Source organism: Danio rerio, chromosome 5, assembly GCF_052040795.2.
Source record: "Danio rerio strain M-AB ecotype USA chromosome 5, GRCz13ab, whole genome shotgun sequence".
NCBI lineage: Eukaryota > Metazoa > Chordata > Actinopteri > Cypriniformes > Danionidae > Danio > Danio rerio.
In genome coordinates this window covers 4727665-4748465 of record NC_141025.1, presented here as the reverse complement: position 1 = coordinate 4748465, position 20801 = coordinate 4727665, and the positions used below count along the sequence as shown (strand labels likewise).

General features: G+C 37.6%; 1 protein-coding gene and 1 long non-coding RNA gene across 2 annotated transcripts in view; one reads left to right on the top strand and one right to left on the bottom strand.

Annotated features, from left to right (window-relative positions):
- LOC147843792 (uncharacterized) overlaps positions 1-20801 on the bottom strand; it is a 1319745-nt gene that overhangs the window by 16926 nt on the left and 1282018 nt on the right. The window lies entirely within an intron of this gene.
- si:ch211-283g2.1 overlaps positions 1-20801 on the top strand; it is a 50420-nt gene that overhangs the window by 11352 nt on the left and 18267 nt on the right. The window contains exons 2-9 of the mRNA XM_087253212.1: positions 995-1129; positions 1334-1538; positions 4324-4456; positions 6458-6592; positions 12165-12268; positions 15126-15250; positions 15344-15456; positions 17853-17993. Coding sequence (XP_087109338.1) covers positions 995-1129; positions 1334-1538; positions 4324-4456; positions 6458-6592; positions 12165-12268; positions 15126-15250; positions 15344-15456; positions 17853-17993 — 1091 coding nt within the window. The remainder of the gene's footprint in view (positions 1-994; positions 1130-1333; positions 1539-4323; positions 4457-6457; positions 6593-12164; positions 12269-15125; positions 15251-15343; positions 15457-17852; positions 17994-20801) is intronic.

Here is a 20801-nt window from a genome sequence, read left to right as displayed (position 1 = left end):
CACAACAGAAACTGTGATTCTTCGACTCTGCCATTTTTCGTATCTGTGTGATAACAGGAAGTTCTAATGCACTACATTGACGTATTTCCGTTCGAAAAATGCGGAAGTGCGTAAAAGGTCTATACAAGTAGGGTATACCTAATAAAAGTGGCCGGTGAGTGTATATGTGTCAGTTATGTAAATTATAGATTTCCTCCCTAAACTCCCTATCTTAGCCATGACTGCCTCCAAACCAACAGCAGAGAGCTTCGGTTTTTACCTTGAATTGATTAAAACTTGTTCACAATGAATCAAGGTATTTAAGGACGTACTCACACTATGCTATCCGAACCATGCATAGGCCCCTTTCCCGGACCGTTTGAGAAGTGTGAGTGCTCTGAATTGGGTTTAGGCACGGTTCACTTGGCCGGCCCTGGCCCGGTTGGAAGAGGTGTGCCAGAGCACGGTTCACTTGGGCTTAGTATGCTTATAGTGTGAGTACAAAGTGCGCCTGAGCCCGAAACTGAAGACGAGACGTGACTTTTACGGGACTGTTTCATATGGATTTAATAATCTTTCTTACCGGTCAATGAACGCAAACTTTCGTAGATTATTAAAGAGGCAAACCCCTCACTGCACAACAGCTGCACCTTCAGCAAACCTCCTAATTCCTGCAGCACGAGGACTCTATGATTGCTTATGAGCATCAAAAGTGGCTGATCTGTTCAGTAAATATTATACTGTGTGTCATTGTATATCAAACCACTAAAACAGTATAACTAGAGAAATCTCCACTGTGCTGAGCGAGAGCGCTTCTCTACTGAACAGCGCATTATCGATGATGAAAGTGTGCCCAGGCCCAAAAGTAATGTGAGTGTGGGCCGTCGGGGGAGACGGAAGGCGGGACAAGCGTGCTTTGGCCCAGTTCAAGGCAACTGTACATAGTGTGAGTACGCCCTAAGATGCTTTAAAACTGCTTATGTTATTTGACTGGTGTGGTTACTGACGTCCTCAGGTGCGTTTCTGTTGCCGTACCTGCTGATGCTGGTGGTGCTGGGGATCCCACTGCTTCACATGGAGCTCACTCTGGGCCAGTATCTGAGAAGAGGACCCGTCCTGGCCCTGGCCAAAGCCTGTCCACTGTTCAAAGGTCACACTGAAGGAATGCATGCATAATAATGAAATCTGCGAGATTTATTACAAGATTAATCCTGTATGGCCTAAAAATAAATTACCATACAAAACTGTCAGATCTACATAACTGAAATGTCATTGTAAGTGATAAGCTGATATAATAATATACGGCTAATTACTGACTAAAGGTTATTGTCGCTGTAATCTGTGCTCTCACCAGGTGTTGGCATGGCAACGGTGGCCATCTCTTTCATCATGTGCACATACTATAATATAATCATCACGTGGGCCCTCTACTACATGTTCAGCTCTTTTCGGAGTGAGTTGCTTTGGCAAAACTGCAACAACACGTGGAACACGGTGAACTGCACCGACCAAGTGACCAACAGCTCCTCGTCCTCCACCGCCAGCCAGCAGTTCTTCAAGTATGATTAAAACATATTCTGTTTTCTATTCCTCATATTCAATTAACCCTTGTGTGCTGTTGAGGAGGTTTTCATCCACTCTGGGCTGATTTTGAGTGCTAATTTGGCCATAATCCTCTCACAAATCTTGTTTTAACACATATTTTGGGAAATTGCGTTGAGCATTTAAAAAAATTCAACCATACACTCTGGGCAAATCGACTGCCCTTTGGTTATGTGGTGGCTGTTTTTGTCCCATTGGCTTCCATTATAATCATATTTTTAGATTGAAAAGCATGACAGCATATGATCATGCATTCTTGATTGTTTGTAGTTTTCCCTGTTGAGTAGAGGTCAAATTGGTGATTTTTACTGTTGATCATCAGTTGCAGTGCAAAAAAAGCTTAGTTTCTGGCTTTTACTCCATGTATGGTGTGTGTGAGAGACCTTTGCACACGTACCATGATGTGTTTAAAAAATTAAAAATAAGCAGCGCAGCTCTCAAAAGCAAATAAACATGGTGGGCTCTATTTTCACGATCTAGGCACAAAGTCTAAAGCGCATGGCGCAAAAGCATTAAGGGCTTGTATAAATGTAATATTTTAAGGACGGAAAAATAGGGTTTGCGCCGTGGTGCATGATCTAACAGGGTTGTGCTTATTCTCTTAATGAGTTATGGGTGTGTTTTGGGCATAACATGCATTAAAACCAGTCAGTCTCGTGTCCCATTTCCTTTTCAAGAGTTCACACTTAGCTGATAATCAATAAAGCGTATTTGGCATGCTGTCCCGGGAGAGAGCCCTGAGCTCGTAATATCCTCGAGCCCGGGGCTCCCTCCCGTTAGAAGGGCGAGAGGGGAATTCGAGGTCAGGTAGGTCTCGAGAACTCCCCTGCTTGTCACCGTGAGAAGTGTGAACTAAGGTTGTATTGGGTGATAATTTGTTTTAGTCGATTGGCTATGGGTTATGTTTTTGGATGGTGGGAGGAAACCGGGGAACCCGGGGAAAACCCACCCGAACACGGGGAGAACATGTAAACTCCACACAGAAACACCAACCGTCCCGATGGGTTAGACCGGCGGTGTTCTTGCTGTGAGGCAACAGTGCTAGCCACTGGGCCACCATGTCGCCCGATCAGAAAAAAGTGGGAGGATGTAGGGGTGGAAAGGGGGGAGCTTCAAGACGAAGATAACTGGAGTGAAAAACTCAGGGTATTTATAATGCTTCCGTAATCATCTAATAGGGCTGATTACGGAGCTAACGAGGAGCCAGCCGTGTTGATTATAAGCACGTGATCCTCTCGAAATTAGTTTATGAATAAACCGCACTTAGAGTCAGTAGCATCACGCCATGGCTCATTTACATGGTGGACTTTGTAAATGGAAAAACTGAACGTTTCACTAGCGAGAAAACGGTTAAACAGAGCATCTGCAGAGCGAGGATAAAGAACGAGCCTCCTCCATTCGGCCTCTTTACTTCATATTACTGTTTACTCCTTTACTTTCATGGATAAGAACGGTGTTGTACGCACTCCACTGAAGAAATCCATTAGCCTACATATTAAATTTTGTTTGTGAAGCACAAAGATTCATATAGTGACCCATGCGTCTCCAAAACCTGAAAGATGGACAAATCTAAACGTGTTTTTATTAAAACAAATCTGAATATGCATATAATAAATAATACCGCTAATAATAATAACATTATACAGATGCAGATTGCCATGCATAAACTGAAAAAGCCTCCCACTTAGATGAAAAAGGCATGGAGGAAGTGGTGTTTTCATATGTAAAGATATTTGTGTATTGCTGTCCATCCTGTGTGTATTAAGCAATGTGTAAGCGTTTGGACAATCATAGGCGCATAACTAACACGCTCTGTGCTGGACTTTAGACTTGCTTTTAGATGGTAAATGTCGCGGTCTATTTCAGTTATTTAAAATAGCAATTCACCAACAATGCGCCTTATTTTACACACCTCTATTTAAGACCAGCACACCCATGAGTCCACAAAGTGGTGCAAATGGATTTGCTATTTAAACAACGTGAAGCAAAACGTGAAAATAACTGTTGCGCTGATCTGAAAATAGCAACAAATCGCGTCAAACACGTCATGTGCCTTTTTGCGCCGGGTGTAGGGCCCAGTAAGTGTATTTATGCATGCATACAATAATTTGTTGTTTTACTTTATATAAAATGGTACCAACTGATGATGATTGATGATTGTTTGGTGTCATGGCTTTGCAAATGAAAACAAAAATCATTATAATGGAAGTCAATGGGGAAAAAACAGCCACCAACATGACGAAAGAGTAGTCAATTAGGACAGTACACAAGGGTTAAAACATATATTACATATAGTTGGAGGTAAGTTGGATGTTTTTTATTTATTTAGTAAATTAAGCAATACACATAGACAGAGAGAGAAAAACTAAATAAACATACAAAGTAAAAAGTATTGGAGCTAAACAAAAAAAGTAGTTAAATAGTAAAAAAAAAAAAAATATATATATATATATATAAGCTTATATCTGTGTATACACTTTACCATGAGGCCATGCAAGAGAATTTATGAATGAGAGTAAAGTGACACAACTGATACGGGTACTTTACTGTAGTTCATGTAATAATGACAGAAAGGCAGATGTAGTACATCTGAGTTCCATTCATGCAACTAGCTTTCACACTATAGAACAGTTTACCTTTCAATTTAATTCTTCAACCACTAGTTACATAGTGTAGCCTTATGTTATTGAATTGTGGCATAGGTGTTACAGTTTTAATGCGGTTATGTGTTGGCTCTGTTAGCTATAAGGTGCTGGAGAGAACCAGTGGTGTGGAGGAGACTGGCACCTTGAGGTGGGAGCTCTTCCTCCTGCTGCTGCTGGCCTGGATTCTTGTCTACCTCTGTATCTTTAAAGGAGTCAAATCCACTGGGAAGGTAAGACGAGAACAAATTTAAAACACAAAACAAATATAATCAAAGTCTGATTGTATCGTGATGCTCACAGGCAGATTTTTGTTAATTCAATAAACTTTATTGTCTTTTCCCACAGGGGTTAGAAAACTGTCTTTAGACAGAGGCTCACACAAGAGCAAAAAAAATAAAAATGTGTAGACTTACACAATTATTTTAGGATCTTATTAAAAACAGTGGCAGCGGGAATAAATGTCTTCTTGTACTTAACCTTTTTTTGCAAAAGAGACTTTATACCAATTGCCAGACAGAGGTAATATAAAGAAACCATGTAAAAGATGGAAAGAGTCTGCCACAATAGTAGAGTTTTTTCTTTCGTCTTTTCACTTCTTTGCAGATGTATTATGGCGTTTAAATGTATTAATGCATGCATTAATGCAGTTAAATTTTAATGAATGTTTTTGACACTGAGAAAGAAATAAAGAAAGTAAATAATACTGTACATACTGTATATACTGCACATACTGTAAACACAAAATTGCATGTATGAAACTTTTACCCAAATCTCTTCTTTATTTACTCTTTAAATTGCTGGCACATCAATTTTAATACAGTGATAAACATCTTAAAAAGCAGTTCATGTTTAATAAATTATGCATTTTATTTATTTTCTGATTCTTTTCATTTTGGGCTGAAAGGTGCCCTGAACAATTTAAACCCCTGAGTAGGGCCAGATAGAATCTGCTGATGTTGTTGGTTATTTCTGGGGAGAATTTTGTAAAAAAAAATCTGCAGATTTATGTGGAATCATTTCAGGAGTATCATAACTAAAAACTTAACATATGAAAAAAAACATTACCTTTTTAACTTTTATTTGATGTTTACAATGCAAATCCATCTAGATCCACTTAATTTAAAAACAAAGCAAGTCTCTCAAATAATATCTATACTAAAAGACAGAAAAAAATATGACTTTACAAACTGTATTGTAAATGAATCATATGAACATTTTAATATTAATATTATTATATCACAATTATATTAGTGAAATTAATAAAAAAAATTGGATAAATAAATATAAATTTAGACACATTTACACAAGTGAATACATAGACTCAACGATGGGCTTAAAATCTGCAGAAATCTGTGGATTTCTCTGTGCAGATTCCGTGTGGGCCTACCCATGAGGCATTATCCACACTGTAAAAAATGCAGGGTTCCACACAATTCATTCATGTTGTCCCAACACAAATTGATTAAGTTAACTGAACACTTTTAACAAATTTATGTAGATTGAACATAAAAAAATAAGTTGTCCTAATCAAATCTCAAGAATTGAATTGTTCCAGTTTATTTTATTTTAGTTTAAACGAACAAAAATAAATTAAAAATTGAGTGCATGTTAAGATCAAGTGCATTATTGCAAGTTCAGCGAGAAATTATATCCAGATGGAGAATGCATCGTCATTAAGCATTGCATTAACAATTTAGCATTATTGTATTACTGCACACAATTTTCATTAACTCTGGAAATATATTATTAAATGCCAATGCACATACAAAATAAATCTATAAAAAAACAAGTGTTTTATAAATACTGGTTATATTAAATAGTATACTCTTATTTAGGCTGATAATTAGGGCCAGACGGAATCTGCGGACGTTTTTTGCTATTTCTGCGGAGAATTTTGGTAAAAATCTGTGGATTTCTGCAGAATTATTTTGGGAGTATCCAGCGGAGTATCATAACTTACACTTTAATATATTAAATAAAAAGTATTAAATTACTGAATAAAAACTGAATAAATTCCGATTTACACATTTACTCAAGTAAAAAAAAAGGATTTAAAATGGGCTAAAAAACTGCGGAAAATCTGCAGAATTCTGCGCACCCAGATTCCGTGTGGGCCTACTGATAATCTACTGTAAGGGAATTTGTGGCCAGAATAGTCAAGCTGTCATTAAAAAAAATGTTTATCAATTATGCAGAAAACAATCTTACTGGAAGTTCTGCTTTGTCCACAGGTTGTATATTTCACTGCTCTGTTTCCATACGTGATTCTTCTGGCTCTGCTGATCAATAACGTGCAGCTGCCGGGAGCTTTAGACGGCATCAAATTCTTCATCATACCCGAGTGGGACAAGCTGCTCAACGTGCAGGTAGACTAAAGAGGTTATAATTGAAATAACTGCTGTTCATTTGATTATAACTTACTCAAGAAAAAAACAGTGCATTTGATACTAAAGCATTTAATCTCTTGCTGCTTTAAAAAGAATATGCATGACAGAGGGACTATTGTTGTTGTGAATATTTCTGTTTAATAAATGTTCTGCAACTAACTACATTCATTTGATGTTAACATTTATATTAATCATTTAACCTGTTTGAAAGTCATAATGAAAAAACAATCATTTTTGTTAGATATTAGTTTATACCATATAGACTTTTTTTAGTTTCAAAGTGGTTTAATGACAAAACTCAACCTGTGGTCTGTATCAGTGGCGTTGCGAGGGGAGGGCTTTGGGGGCTTAAGCCCCTGATGTATTGTCAAAAGCCCCTGATCTCTCGGAATATGTTGCACTTAATTAAAAAATATGTTGTATAACATTTATTTTGTTATCTAAGTACTGAAAATTACCACATACATCACGAACATTCCACTTAACGCAGCTTTTGTGTCGGGTAATTAAATTGTCAGCTATTCTGCAGTATCTGTTTCTACCTGCAGGTGGGAGTGGCTCTGTTGTCACATGGTGTTAAAAAAATCCCACCAATGCACTTCATTCATTCATTCATTATTTTGAGGAGCTGAAGCTAATGAGGTAATAATACAAATCTTTCGCGAAACTGAATAGTTTTAATAACTGATGAAGCTTATTTGTTTCCACAGTATAAAATGTGTGTAGTTTTGGTGAAATAAAATAACTATAATCAGTAAAATGTGCATCATATCAATGTAAAAACATGCAAGTTAGTCAAAAAAACGTAAATTGTACTAGCTTTCTAGATATGATATAGATATCTAGACATTTATATGATATAGCAAGTCACATCTGTTTCTGTAATAGTTAAATCACAGTGAGTTTATGCATCTAGCTTATTATTAGCTATATTCTACTGTAACATGCGATGTCAATGTTGAGGGGGGCGAGGCAACTTCTTTGGGGCTAAGCCCCTCATCCCTTTCGACCCTAGCAACGCCCCTGGTCTGTATATTAATGCCGCAGTAAAAGTGAAGGGGACACTAAACTGTCAGTGGGCGCCGTCTTTTGGATGAGACATTGAACCGAGGTCTTGACTCTCTGTGGTCATTAAAAATCCCATGACACTTCTCATAAAGAGTAGGGGTGTAACCCCGGTGTCCTGGCCAAATTCCCTTCATCGGCCTCCATGGCCTCCCAATCATTCCCATCCACCGAATTGCCTCTATCACTGTCTCTCCACTCCACCTATAACTGGTGTGCAGTGAGCGCATTGGAGCCGCTGTCGCATCATCCAAGTGGATGCTGCACACTGGTGGTGGTGGTGGTGTGGTAAAAATGCACTATATAAATATAAATTGTTATATAAATGACAATACTTACACAGCTTCTTTATGTTGTAGCAACACAAATGAATTAAATTAATTAATAGTTTTGAAAAATTTAAGTGGTTTGAACCTAAAACAAGTAAGTTGTCTCAAAGAAACTTAAGAATTGTGTTGATTTGGCTCAGTTTAATTGTTTATTTAAGTATTGTTTATTTAAAAAATATTTTTGAGTGTACACTGAATGGGTCAATATTTTTCTTTTATGTCAATTCAATTCAATTCAGCTTTATTTGTATAGCGCTTTTACAATGTAGATTGTGTCAAAGCAGCTTCACATAAATGGTCATAGTAACTGGAACAGTGTAGTTCAGTTTTTAGTGTTTAAGTTCAGTTCAGTTCAGTTTAGCTCAGTTCAGTGTGATTTAATCTTTACTGATAGTCCAAACACTGAAGAGCAAAATCATCGATGCGCAGCTCTAAAGATCCCGAACCAATCCCGATGTCAAATATCATTAGGACATTAAGTAAATATTATGTTCCATAAAGACAATTTGTAAATTATACAAAATATATATTCATATTTATTTAATATATTTTTGATTGGTAATGTGAATTGCTAAGAGCTTAATTTGGAAAACTTAAAAGCAGTTTGTTTTTTTATTTTAAGGCCCGTGCACACCGAGACGTTTTTTGCTCGCTTTTTCCAACAACGTTTAATAGGGGTGTAACGATACACTCAGCTCACGATACAATGTGTATCACGATATAATGTTCACGATTCGATATGTATCACGATATTTGGAATAAAAATTGAAAATTAAACTGAAATGCAAATTTTATTTAAAAAAATTTTTAATTACCAAGTAAACTATTATTTATGTATTTCTTTTGTTTCAACTTGTTAAACTGAACCTTCTTTAAGAAAATAAATTAAACAGGACTGTCTCTGGAAAATAAAACAATTTAAAAACTTCTTATAAAATATTATTGAAATGATTCAATTCAATTGAATTTAACAGTAAGAGCTTAAGGCTTTGCTTGGTCACTTGCGTTTTTTGTGCGTGCAATCTACATTTCCAGGTAATCAGCAGTTCTATAAGATAATCCTGAACTGATGTGTATCTGTCTGAGAGGTTTTTATGGATGGCTGTCTTCATGTTGGGCATGATGAGTGACAGGGTGGCCGTCTTTTCATTACACAGGACAGTCGTGGCTCTTTTCAGCAGTTTAGGCAGGTTTACTATTTCTTCAGCGTCGCTGATGTCGGCGCTATCAAGTGTATCATGTTGACGAGCATTTTTGTGTACCTCTGTACTCAAAAGAGTTCATGCTCGTCGTAATCATAACTCTAAAATGCGATATGATTATTTAAATAATGTGCACGCTTTCGGTTTCATTTCCACTGCTGTTCATACTTCCCACGCGGCTCCTGAACGATCACTCTGTTCCACAAACTGAATGTTGTTTACTACTTTATTACCTGTTAGTCACAACCTGCAGGTTCTGTTCTCGCACGCTTGCGTCTACCATAGTCCACCCTCTGTAGTAACAGCTCACGGTCAGCTTACGTCATGTGTGATTATGCGGCTGCCAATACATCATTATATGAAGACAGAATGATATTTTAGGGTGAATTGTACCTTATAAATACAGTATGTGACTCTTTCAACACCATTAGGAGGTATCCATGTCGCTGTGCAAAGTATGTAAATCACTGTGAAGACTTTAAAACTTAGACTATGTTTGTCCCAGTATGCGTGTCAAAAAGCGGACGAGTCTAAAGCAATGACTGTACAACTGAAATGTTGCCAGACGTCTGATTTTGAGAGGATGGTCGTACAACGATAAATCGTTACACCCCTACCATTTAACACCTCGTGACTACATAAATTTGATCGTACACACCAATGCGAAAACGTCAGGCGCAAAAGCGTAATTTTAAAAAAAAATGCCTCATGCTTGTTTTTTTGTTTTGACGTGCCGCGTCAAAACCTTCTCCACTAATTAGATTGGCACTTGTGTTCACATGCACGGAGCTGCTGAAGTTACAGTAAACAGCACTTGGAGGCGCACAAAGCTGTTAATTCGAGTGCACATTGAAGAAGATACCCAGAGGCGATATGAACGTGGAGCTGCTTAATTGCTCTGTGAACAATAATCATTTCTGGATCTGCCGCTTGAACCATCCATGGTTGTTCGAGTCACCAATAACTTTAAAGGGCCATGAAACCCCCTCGTTTCAGCAGGGTGTTTTCACACCTCGACTTTGGAAAAAGTCTGAAAAGTGGGCGTGTCCAGCTCTGTTTAGGGGGGAGTGTCGGAGGAACTAAAGATGGTGTGGGAGTGTCTATTTGGGCACGCGCCAGTTTCAGAGTCAAAATACACACACACACACACACACACACAGGAGAAAGTGATGGTGTTTAACCTACATGGACATCTGTAGTCGAATTATTTGCCAAATTATTAAATGGTGGACTTTAACTGCAGTTTGGCTCTTTCATTCAGGGAATTTATTCATGCCCCTCGCGACAAACGAGAGTTTTGATTCGAGGATCTGCTCTAAGCGTGTATTTTTCATGCAATGTTTGACACCGCACAGCGAATGAGAGAAAAAAAAAACTCAGCATTTATAGGAAACTTAGATGCACACGGCAGGCAGCGTCAGAAATCCGCTTGTGTTTTTCCGGTCACAAAATGCTGTGAAAACCCTACACGAGGTTAAAGTTTGGTTGTGGTGCTAACATGTTTACACTGGGTGCAATAGTTAACTTAATTCGATAGGAACTAAATAAACAAAGAGCACTGGTCGCTCACTTACCAAATCTGTAGAGACAGGACAATCACCAGCAACTAGAGCCGCGTCTTTATTAAGAGGAGACTACAAGCGAATCCGGATCTCAGCGTTTGCAGATGAGAACAGCTCTCAGGTAAACAATAATCCTCCTTAGACACGTAAGTTATTGTTGTCGAGCGTCGCGTACACTGTTAATCCACACGTGACTCCAGCTGAGCTCTCACAGAGAGAAAATGAAAACAAAACTTAACTGCAGCAAACTATAAAAGCAACACTTCACGCTTGTTTTGCCAACACAACGCGGTGTCTCTGTCGTCTAAACACTGTGACAGTAATGAATATTAATGAAGTTGCACAATAGAGCGCGCTGATTGGTTTGAACCAAGCCTTACTCATGCATTATGCAGCACACTGTAAGAGGTAATAAGACACACTCTGGCACAGACGCCCAGTCTGCACGCTGGAATACACGCTATTATGTCATGACCGTGACGCAGCTTCAAAAATTCGTTTCAAACAGGAAGTACAAATTTGCTTGAAATAACGCAAAAACAACCAATTTACACTTTTTAGCGAAATATAGGTGTCCTAATAGTGTTTTTAGCAGTGTGGGACACATATACAACTGTCAACAGCTCAAAACATGTTTTGGTGTACCCTTTTAACAACAAGCGTGTGAACTTCCTCTCTTCCTCTTCTTCTGTGTTATAAGCGGGTGTCAAAAGCTTAAGGTCGTGTAGCGCCATCTAACATCAAGGAGTGATTTTGCATCCTCTTCTACTTGACGCCAGTGAAAATTGCTTGGGTTTGAATATGGAAAAACGTCTCTTAAAACGCTGACGATAAACGCAAACGAAAAGCGTCCTGGTGTGTAGGAGCCTTTATACTTTCTTTGGACTATAAGGTTTTCAAATTGTTTTGTCTCTGTATAAATAGTATAAATAGTTGTCCATCCCAACAAACCACACATCAATTTAAGGCTTATTTATTCCGCTTTCAGATTATGTAAAAATCTTACTTTCCAAAAAATTATGATTTATGACTGGTTTTGTGGTCAAAGGTCAGAAAAATTAGACAAATTAAAATTCTGTTGTAAAGCAGTTTTAATTAAGACAATGGTGTCATTATTCAGCACGAGTCAGTTCAACTCAATAACTGTAAAGTTGATCAATTATGTTTTAATTCAGATATAAACAACTACTGAAAAGACAAAAGTGTCATTATTGAGCTCAAGTCAGGTTTATTGTTAAATTAAGCAGATTCAGCTATGGTGAATATGAAATCAAAGCCGCTTTAGGGTCAGGAGTTCTTCATGTAATGCAGCTCTGCTCTGCTCACTCTCAGTAAGTTGTACATTATGTTTTCATTGTGTTCTGTATTAACATTGTGTTATGTGTGTGTTCAGGTATGGATTAATGCAGCAGCTCAAATCTTTAACTCCATTGGGATTGGCTTTGGCTCGCTGATGGCGATGGCCAGCTACAACAACTACAATAACAATGTCCTCAAGTGAGAAAAGATCTGCGTTTTTAATAGATACCGTTTTACAATACAGTAAATAAATCACCCAACATGCCATATGTAATCTACTTTCCTGTTATATAAAACTGCTGTATTTCTGTATCTTTCTAGTGCAAAGATCACTGTGATAATGTATTTATAACTCATATAATTAATTTATATGGCCATGGCATTTTAAAAAGATTTAATGTCAAGCAAGGGTGTGATAGTTTTGAGTTTTTATTTCAATAATATTTTAAAATTGACTGTATATTTTGGTTTAGTTTGTTTCATTAATGTTTGTGTAGTTTGTGTCATTAATGTTTATTTTGAGAACATATTTCTATTTAGTTTTAGTAATTCTAGTTTAAACATGCTTAGTTAAAGAATGTATATGTTTTATACAGAAAACATATGGCACAGTAGGTAGTGCTGTCGCCTCACAGCAAGAAGGTCGCTGGGTTGCTGGTTCGAGCCTCGGCTCAGTTGGCGTTTCTGTGTGGAGTTTGCATGTTCTTTCAGCATTCGCGTGGGTTTCCTCCCGGTGCTTCGGTCTCCCCCACAGTCCAAAGACATGCGGTACAGGTGAATTGGGTACGCTAAATTGTCCGTAGTGTATGAGTGAGTGTGTGGATGTTTCCCAGAGATGGGTTGCGGCTGGAAGGGCATCCGCTGCGTAAAAACTTGCTGGATAAGTTGGCGGTTCATTCCACTGTGGCGACCCCGGATTAATAAAGGGACTAAGTTAACAAGAAAATGAATGATTGAATGTACAAACATGCACCTGACTGATATGTTGGGCTGCAACAGAATGAGAGCTTATTAATTCAGAAAATTATTATTTATTTTGGCTAACTGTATTTTCAAGAGTTCACACTTAGATAATGCTCAATTATGATAGCAGGTTTGGCATGCTGTCCCGGGAGAGAACCCTGAGCTCGGAGATAGATGAGCCCAAGGTTCCCGCCTGGTCAATGAGCATTAGGAGGGATACGAGATCAGGTGCCCCGAGCTCTAGTTAATGGGTGATACTGGTTGGTTAGGCATGTATGTGCTAGGTGCTAGTGACTATATTACAATTCACTTATGTACATGTTTTTCAACTGTGGGAGGAAACCGGAGGACCCGGAGAAAACTCATGCAACACAGGGAGAACATGCAAAACTACACGCAGGGGGTGCTGACTGGTTCGAATAGGACATGAACCTGTGGCCCTCTTGCTAACCACTAAGCCACCATGTTGCCCGATCGTATAAAAGGAGGAGGGAGAAGGGAAGGTCTAAAAAAAAAGGGGGGGGGGGGTCTAAATACGTAAATAAGGAATGAAGTTTATGCAGGATATATATAGTAGTTTTGGAATGCTCCGATAGGCTAGCTAATGATTAGCGATGGGGATCAGCTGAAGTTGATCATATCACGTGCTCCCCTTGAAATTAGTTTATGAAACTTCACTTATTTCAGTAAGTGTTTAGCTTCACTTAGCTTTAGATATTTCTTTGTGTAAAGTTTTTACATTTTATTTCTGATAACAAAAAGTTTTTTTGACTAATAGTTTTAGTCTTAGTTTCAGTTTTTATTTACTAAAGTAACCTTGGTGTCCGGCGGCACAGTGTCTCTTTAGTTAGCATTGTCACCTCACAGCAAGTAGGTCGCTGGTTTGAGTCCCGGCTGGGTCAGTTGGCATTTCCGTGTGGAGTTTGGATGTTCTCACTATGTGGCCGTGGGTTTCCTCTGAGTGCTCCGGTTTCCCCCATAGTTCAATCACATGTGCTGTTGACCTTTTTCTGAAATGCTGAAGTGCGCCTATTTTTGCTATTGTTTTTCAACTTCCGATTCAGTCGTCTATAGGCAATGACAAGGAATAATATACGCCAGAAAACTGTCAAATTACTTGATCTACAAACAAGTGTTCACATGACTTTACAGACAAAGAAAAAAAATGTACTAAGAAAATGTCAGTTTGCAACATCAAGCAGCATAACAAGCTCTTTTAACGTCTAAAAATAAATGGAAGTAAATGAGCAACCCAGGCTTATTCTGAAAACATAGTCCCGTGGGCCTTTCTGGAGACCGCAAAATATGTTTCTCACGAATTCTTGTTCTTGCGTAAACCCACCAGAGGCAGTTGTCAACCGACTGGGCGACCGGCCAATTGACTGACCCACCCTCCTCCTTCCCTAAACCCAACCAATTTTACAGATTGACCAGCTTACTTCCACTAAACCCAACCGACGGTTTACAAAAGCCGTCCAGACAAAGAAAAGTCCTCATCTGATTTTTACCACGTTTTCGGATTTTACCACATTCTCACCCTGTTGATCACTCGTTCATTTTATTTTTTGGAATCTGTTTTTATCTTACCTGGTTTCTGGAACCGCTTTTCCCCGGACTTAAACCCAGTCGTCAACTCCTCAACATCGAGCTAACTGGACAAACTGGTTGCGGCGGGAAGGGCCTCCACACGGAGGTAAGCGGTCAGCCTGTAAGCGGCAAAAGAAACGGCATCTTACCACCCTGTAGTGTTCGCTTAAAAAATGAAATGCAGCCATTCGTACCTCCGGCTACATAATTCACAGTCTCCAGAAATGTCCACAAGACTGCGTTTTGAGAATGAGCCTGACCAGAAGTCTCCAGCCAAAAAGATTCAAATGGCTGCATCTGATGCGTAAAACATATGCTGGAATAGTTGGCGGTTCATTCGGCTGTGGTGACCCCTGATGAATTAGAGACTAAGCCGAAGGAAAATGAATGACTGAATGAATGAATGAACCTCGGTGTCAAGTAATTGGTGTTTAGAGAGAAATAAAATATATTCACAGTGACATTGTTTATCGCTCATTTTATTCCTGTCCTGTTTGCTGTACAGAGACACTCTGGCCATCGCCATCACAAACTCCCTGACTAGTATTTTCGCTGGATTTGTCATTTTTTCTGCGTTTGGCTACATGTCGCACCTTCAGAATGTGCCGGTCAGTGAAATCGCAGTTGACGGTGGGTTACTATAATATTTAATTCTTTACTTTGCATCAAAAATTGCAACTAGTCTTGTTTAATCAGCTGTGTCTCTGGATTTTTCTCCGGCAGGTCCGGGTTTAGTGTTTGTGGTTTACCCACAAGCCTTTGTGACGATGCCTGTTGCTCCTCTTTGGGCCTTTCTCTTCTTTTTCATGCTACTCTGCCTCGGCCTCGACAGTCAGGTATATTTTAACTTATTAATAGTGCTGTGCAAAGATTAATCGCAATTAATCCAACATAGGCTCATTCTGAAAACGTATCCCTATTATATATGTTTCTGGAGATCACGAATTAAGTAGCCAGAGCTACATATGGCTGCATTTCATTTTTAAAATGAGCGCAAGAGGGGCGGTATGACGCCGTTCCTTTTCGCGCTTACCAGCTGAACGTTTACCACCATGTCGACAGCTTTCCCGCTGTTACCAGTTTGTCAAGTAGCTTGCCGTGTACGTCGGTGGACTTGAGACGCAGAGAGGAGATGACCACGACAATGGGGGTAGAGTTCAGTAAAGAACGGTTCCAGAAAGCGGGTAAGATAAAAACTAAAATAAACAAGTAAATAACAGTGTGAGAATGTGGTGAAAATTAAAAATGTGGTAAAAATCAGGTGAGGGCTTTTCTTTTCTGAATTGTTTTTTAAATTTGTCAGTTGAGTTTAGAAAAGTGAGTGGGCGGGTCAATCGGTGCTTTTGAGAATACTATTGGTTGGGTTTAGGGAGAAGGAAGGTATGTCAGCCGTTCTTTTGTTCAGTCAGTCAGTCAGTCAGTCGACAGTGACCCTTTGGTGGATTTACGTGAGAACAGCAGGAGCATATGGCACTCGCGAGAAAGATCTGTACACAGCGGTGTCTGGTGGATACGTGAAAACAAAAAATGCAAAAAAAACAAAGCTCTGGGACTTATTTGCCGCTCTCCAGAAATGTATATATTGGTACATTTTTAGAATGAGCCTGGGTTGAATTAATTGCATCCATAATAAATGTTTGTTTTTACAGAATGTGTAAGGGCTGCACGGTGCAATGCAGTGTGTAGCACAAACGCCTCACAGCAAGGTTGCTGATTCGAGCCTCGGCTGGGTCAGTTGGCTTTTCTGTGTAGTTTGCATGTTCTCCCTGTGTTCGCGAGTGTTTCCTCCGGGTGCTCCGGCTTCCCCCACAAGTCCCAAGACACATAGTTGAATTGGGTAAGGTAAATTGTCCGTAGTGTATGTAAATGAGTGTGTATGGGTGTTTCTCAGTGATGAGTTTCAGCTGGAAGGGCATCCGCTGCGTAAAACATATGCTGGATAAGTTGGCGGTTCATCCCGCTGAGGCGACCCCAGATTAATAAAGGGACTGAAAAGAAAATGAATGAATAAATGAATGTGTGTGTATATATATATATATATATATATATATATATATATATATATATTTATCGTGATTAATCATTGCCCAGCACTACTAGCTAATCAACCGCTAATCAACAACTAATTTCAACTCATACATGAATAAATGACCGTGAAGTCAACAATTAAAATTATGTTACATTTTTTAACTAGTTCAAGGTTCAAATACATACAAGATGAGTTTGAGACTGTTATCAAATAGATGAATTAAAGAAATGTATCATAAAATCTTATCTTTCAAGAACATACTGTAGTTGCTTTAAAATGCAGTGTACATTCATTCATTCATTTTCTTGTCAGCTTAGTCCCTTTATTAATCTGGGGTCGCCACAGCGAAATGAACCACCAACTTATCCAGCATAGGTTTTACGCAGCGGATGCCCTTCCAGCTGCAACCTTTATCTGGGAAACATCTAAACACACTCACACTCATACACTACGGACAATTTAGCTTACCTGATTCACCTGTACCGAATGTCTTTGGACTGTGGGGGAAACCAAAGCACCCGGAGGAAACCCACGCGAACACGGTGAGAACATGCAACTGACCCAGCCGAGGCTCGAACCCACGACCTTCTTGCTATGAGGCGACAGCACTACCTACTGCACCACCACGTCACCTATACAGTGTACATAATTTCAATATTTTGTACATTGATTTCATAACAATAAATACAAAAAGACTGAATTATATCACTTTAATTGTAATGTATGTATACTGTACATCATGGTAGATTCTATTGCTCTGTATCCAATTTAAGCTAATTAAATACTGCACTGGAGTAATGATAATGTATTGGGAATCAGTCTTTAGGAGTGAGGGGAATAACACAAAAGCTAAAACTAAAAACAGAAATTTATTAATTTTATCAGAATTATCATAATCCTATCATCATTCTCTTTATTCAAGATGTATTTAATTATTGTTTGATTAAAATAAACCTTGACATCTATTCATGAGGATTATGTCAAGCCTGAACACAGACGTTAGTTTTAAAGCTAAAACTACCCCATCTGTGATTTATAATTCCTGAAAAGCGGCTGTTCATTTACTTTATTCAGTTTGTTCACCTCAGGATAAAACATTAAGCAGTCGTGCATGAATGTCTGCTGTTTGAATCATTTCGCAGAATCACCGCTAACTTACTGCTGTTAACCTTTAGCTGCTGCTGTTGTGTTTGTGTTCTACAGTTCGCTATGGTTGAGGTGATGGTGACCAGTTTGCTTGACAGTTACAGTAAACCCATACTGAAGCACCTCAAACGCAAGGAGTTTCTTGTGCTTTTAGTTTGTGGTGCGGCGTTTCTTTTGGGTATCCCTAATGTCATGCAGGTAACAATATCACTTTTATTTAAATTCGTAAATTATATTAATGAGAAATGCCGGGACAATGTGTGCAAACAAAGTCCTTATATACTATTTGTTTTAATTAGTTTTTTATTTTTTATTTAATTTAATAATAATTTTTGAAATTTGGAAAACTAATGTACTAAACTGTGATGTCAATAAATAAGTCCCTGAACCTATTAACATTTATTTTACATTTTATTCAACAATAATGTTCTCATTAAGATCACATTACATTAAGCAACATATCCAGCATCAAAATAATAGCTAGCATTATTCACAATCAGGGTATAATCTTCCGTCCAATGCATATCCATTTTCAAACAAAAAAAGGAAAATGAAGAAAACGACCATTTTTACATTTTTCTTTTGCTCACAAAAATCGAAAAAGAGATTTTGGCTTGATTTTTTTTTTATTTAGGTTGGAAAAATAGATAAACGACTTCAAAATTCATTATACACATGTAGGCGGTGCTGAAACACCCATTTTCCTCTGATTGATCTAAGCTGTTAATGTAGCCCTCAAAATAAGAGCCCTCTCTGGACCAGCACCAGGCTTTTAACAATTATAATTATTATTATTTCATTATATATATATATATATATATATATATATATATATATATATATATATATATATATATATATATATATATATATATATATATATATATATACAGGGCTCGAAATTTTACCTATGCAACCTCAAAACATATTTGGGAGCATGTGTGCGAGTGCATAAAATTGTTGTGTGCGACCAGTTTTTACTGCAAAATGTTTACCACATGCGCAGATTTGGAAGACATTCACGCTGAATGCATCCCTGCACTTGAAACGCAAAAAGCAGTGCTCAGGAATGGTTTAGAACAGTTGTCATGTCAACTTGCTGCAGTAAAAAAAGCCAAGTCCGTTATGCTTGCCCCGCATTCGAGCTCTACTTTTTGGCCCACCACTGCTCTAGCACTGAAATATCAGCTGTCAATCACACAGTCAATGCCTTCTGGCTTGTGATGACAGAGAGAGCTACTACCGCGAAAAACTGTAAAGCGCTGAAGATGTGAATGAAGATAACACTGACAGATTTTGTTTTAGAAACCATGACATCTAAAGTTACAAATAATGACACATCTTAGTAGTGACCATGTGCTGAGTGTTAATCCACCATCTACACTTTTCCAAGAGTGGATAAAAGACTCCATTGGCTTCAAGTCCGCTATGAAAAGTCTGTGGGATAAAATTTTCAGGTAACTGTTTGCCACATCTAGCACGAGAGCTTCTGTTTAATCCTTACACTGAGTAAACTAATATTGCTACTCATGAAAAGACCAGTATTGCTATTAACATGACGTATGCATATAATAAGGTGCTGTATATGTCAAAAGCATCAGTGCAATATTAGACAGCACCCGTGAGAACAGCACAGTTATACTGTTAACAGATTCATTCATGTCCAGCACAGCATTTTTTGCTTGTTAGTTTGATGAGTCTTAATTTCCAATGCAATAAATCTGTTTGTATAAAACTTGTAGTAACGGTGCTTATAATTGGTGGGTCCCACTAAATTTTGGTTGAGGCTCCTACATTTTTAAAGTTAGGAGCACCGGTGCTACCAAGCAAAAAGGTTAATTTAGAGCCCTGATATATATATATATATATATATATATATATATATATATATATATATATATATATATATATATATATATATATATATATATATATATTGATTAGTTAGCAGGCTTACATCAATGACTACATCTTTGACGCATGCGTGTTAAGCTATAAAATATAAAAATAGTTATTGCACATTCGTCTTTTTTTTCAGTAGATCTGTAAATGATGTATTTTATAAACTGATCATTAATAAGGACTAAACTATTAATAACTGTAATTCTCCAATTAAAAGAGGCTTGATTAAAGTCCTGTCATTTAAAACATTTTTCTACAATTTAAGCAGAATTTGGTTAACAGGAACTTAATTAAGAATAGTGCGCTGATTTCTGTGTGCATCGCACGCTTTACGAGCACACTTCCCTTTTTTATTATTTCATGCAATAGTAAAGACATAAAATAAAATGTAAACAGTTTGCAGCACCGAATAGTAGCCTATATGCAATATTTATATGTGAAATATGGGCTCGCTGTAGCACTTTAACAATTTTCTTACGAAGAGCAAATGTCAAGTTCACTATTAGCACAACGTTAATGTGTTAAGTTAATTTGAAAATGTGTTCATTAATCCAGTGTTTTAGAATGCTTCAAAAGTCTTAATGTGTGACAAACGCATGAGAAATAGGCATTGCAGTCGACCGTATTGTATAGGTTTATTGTCCTTAAAATTCTTTTAGTTCAGCTCTTAAATGAGAAGATATATATATAAAAAAAAAAAAAAAAAATATATATATATATATATATATATATATATATATATATATATATATATATATAAAATAAAAAATGGTACCCTTTGTTAAAGCAATTGGGCCCAATGTGTTTTTATTCTGGTGCTGCTAAAAAGTATTAAATTAAACAATACAAAAACACAATATTAATTATGATTATTATTATTATTATCATCAGCCTATTATTATTATTATCATCATCAGTCTATTATTTTTATTATTATTATTATTATTATTATTATCATTATTTGGGCCTACAGTAGTTTGGAAACAATCATGCAAACCAGGTTCTGCTTGCAGAGCACCAGGTGTATACATGTAGCAGCAAGACGTTTGATAGTAAACTATAGGTATATACTATTATTAATATTATTATTATTATTATTATTAT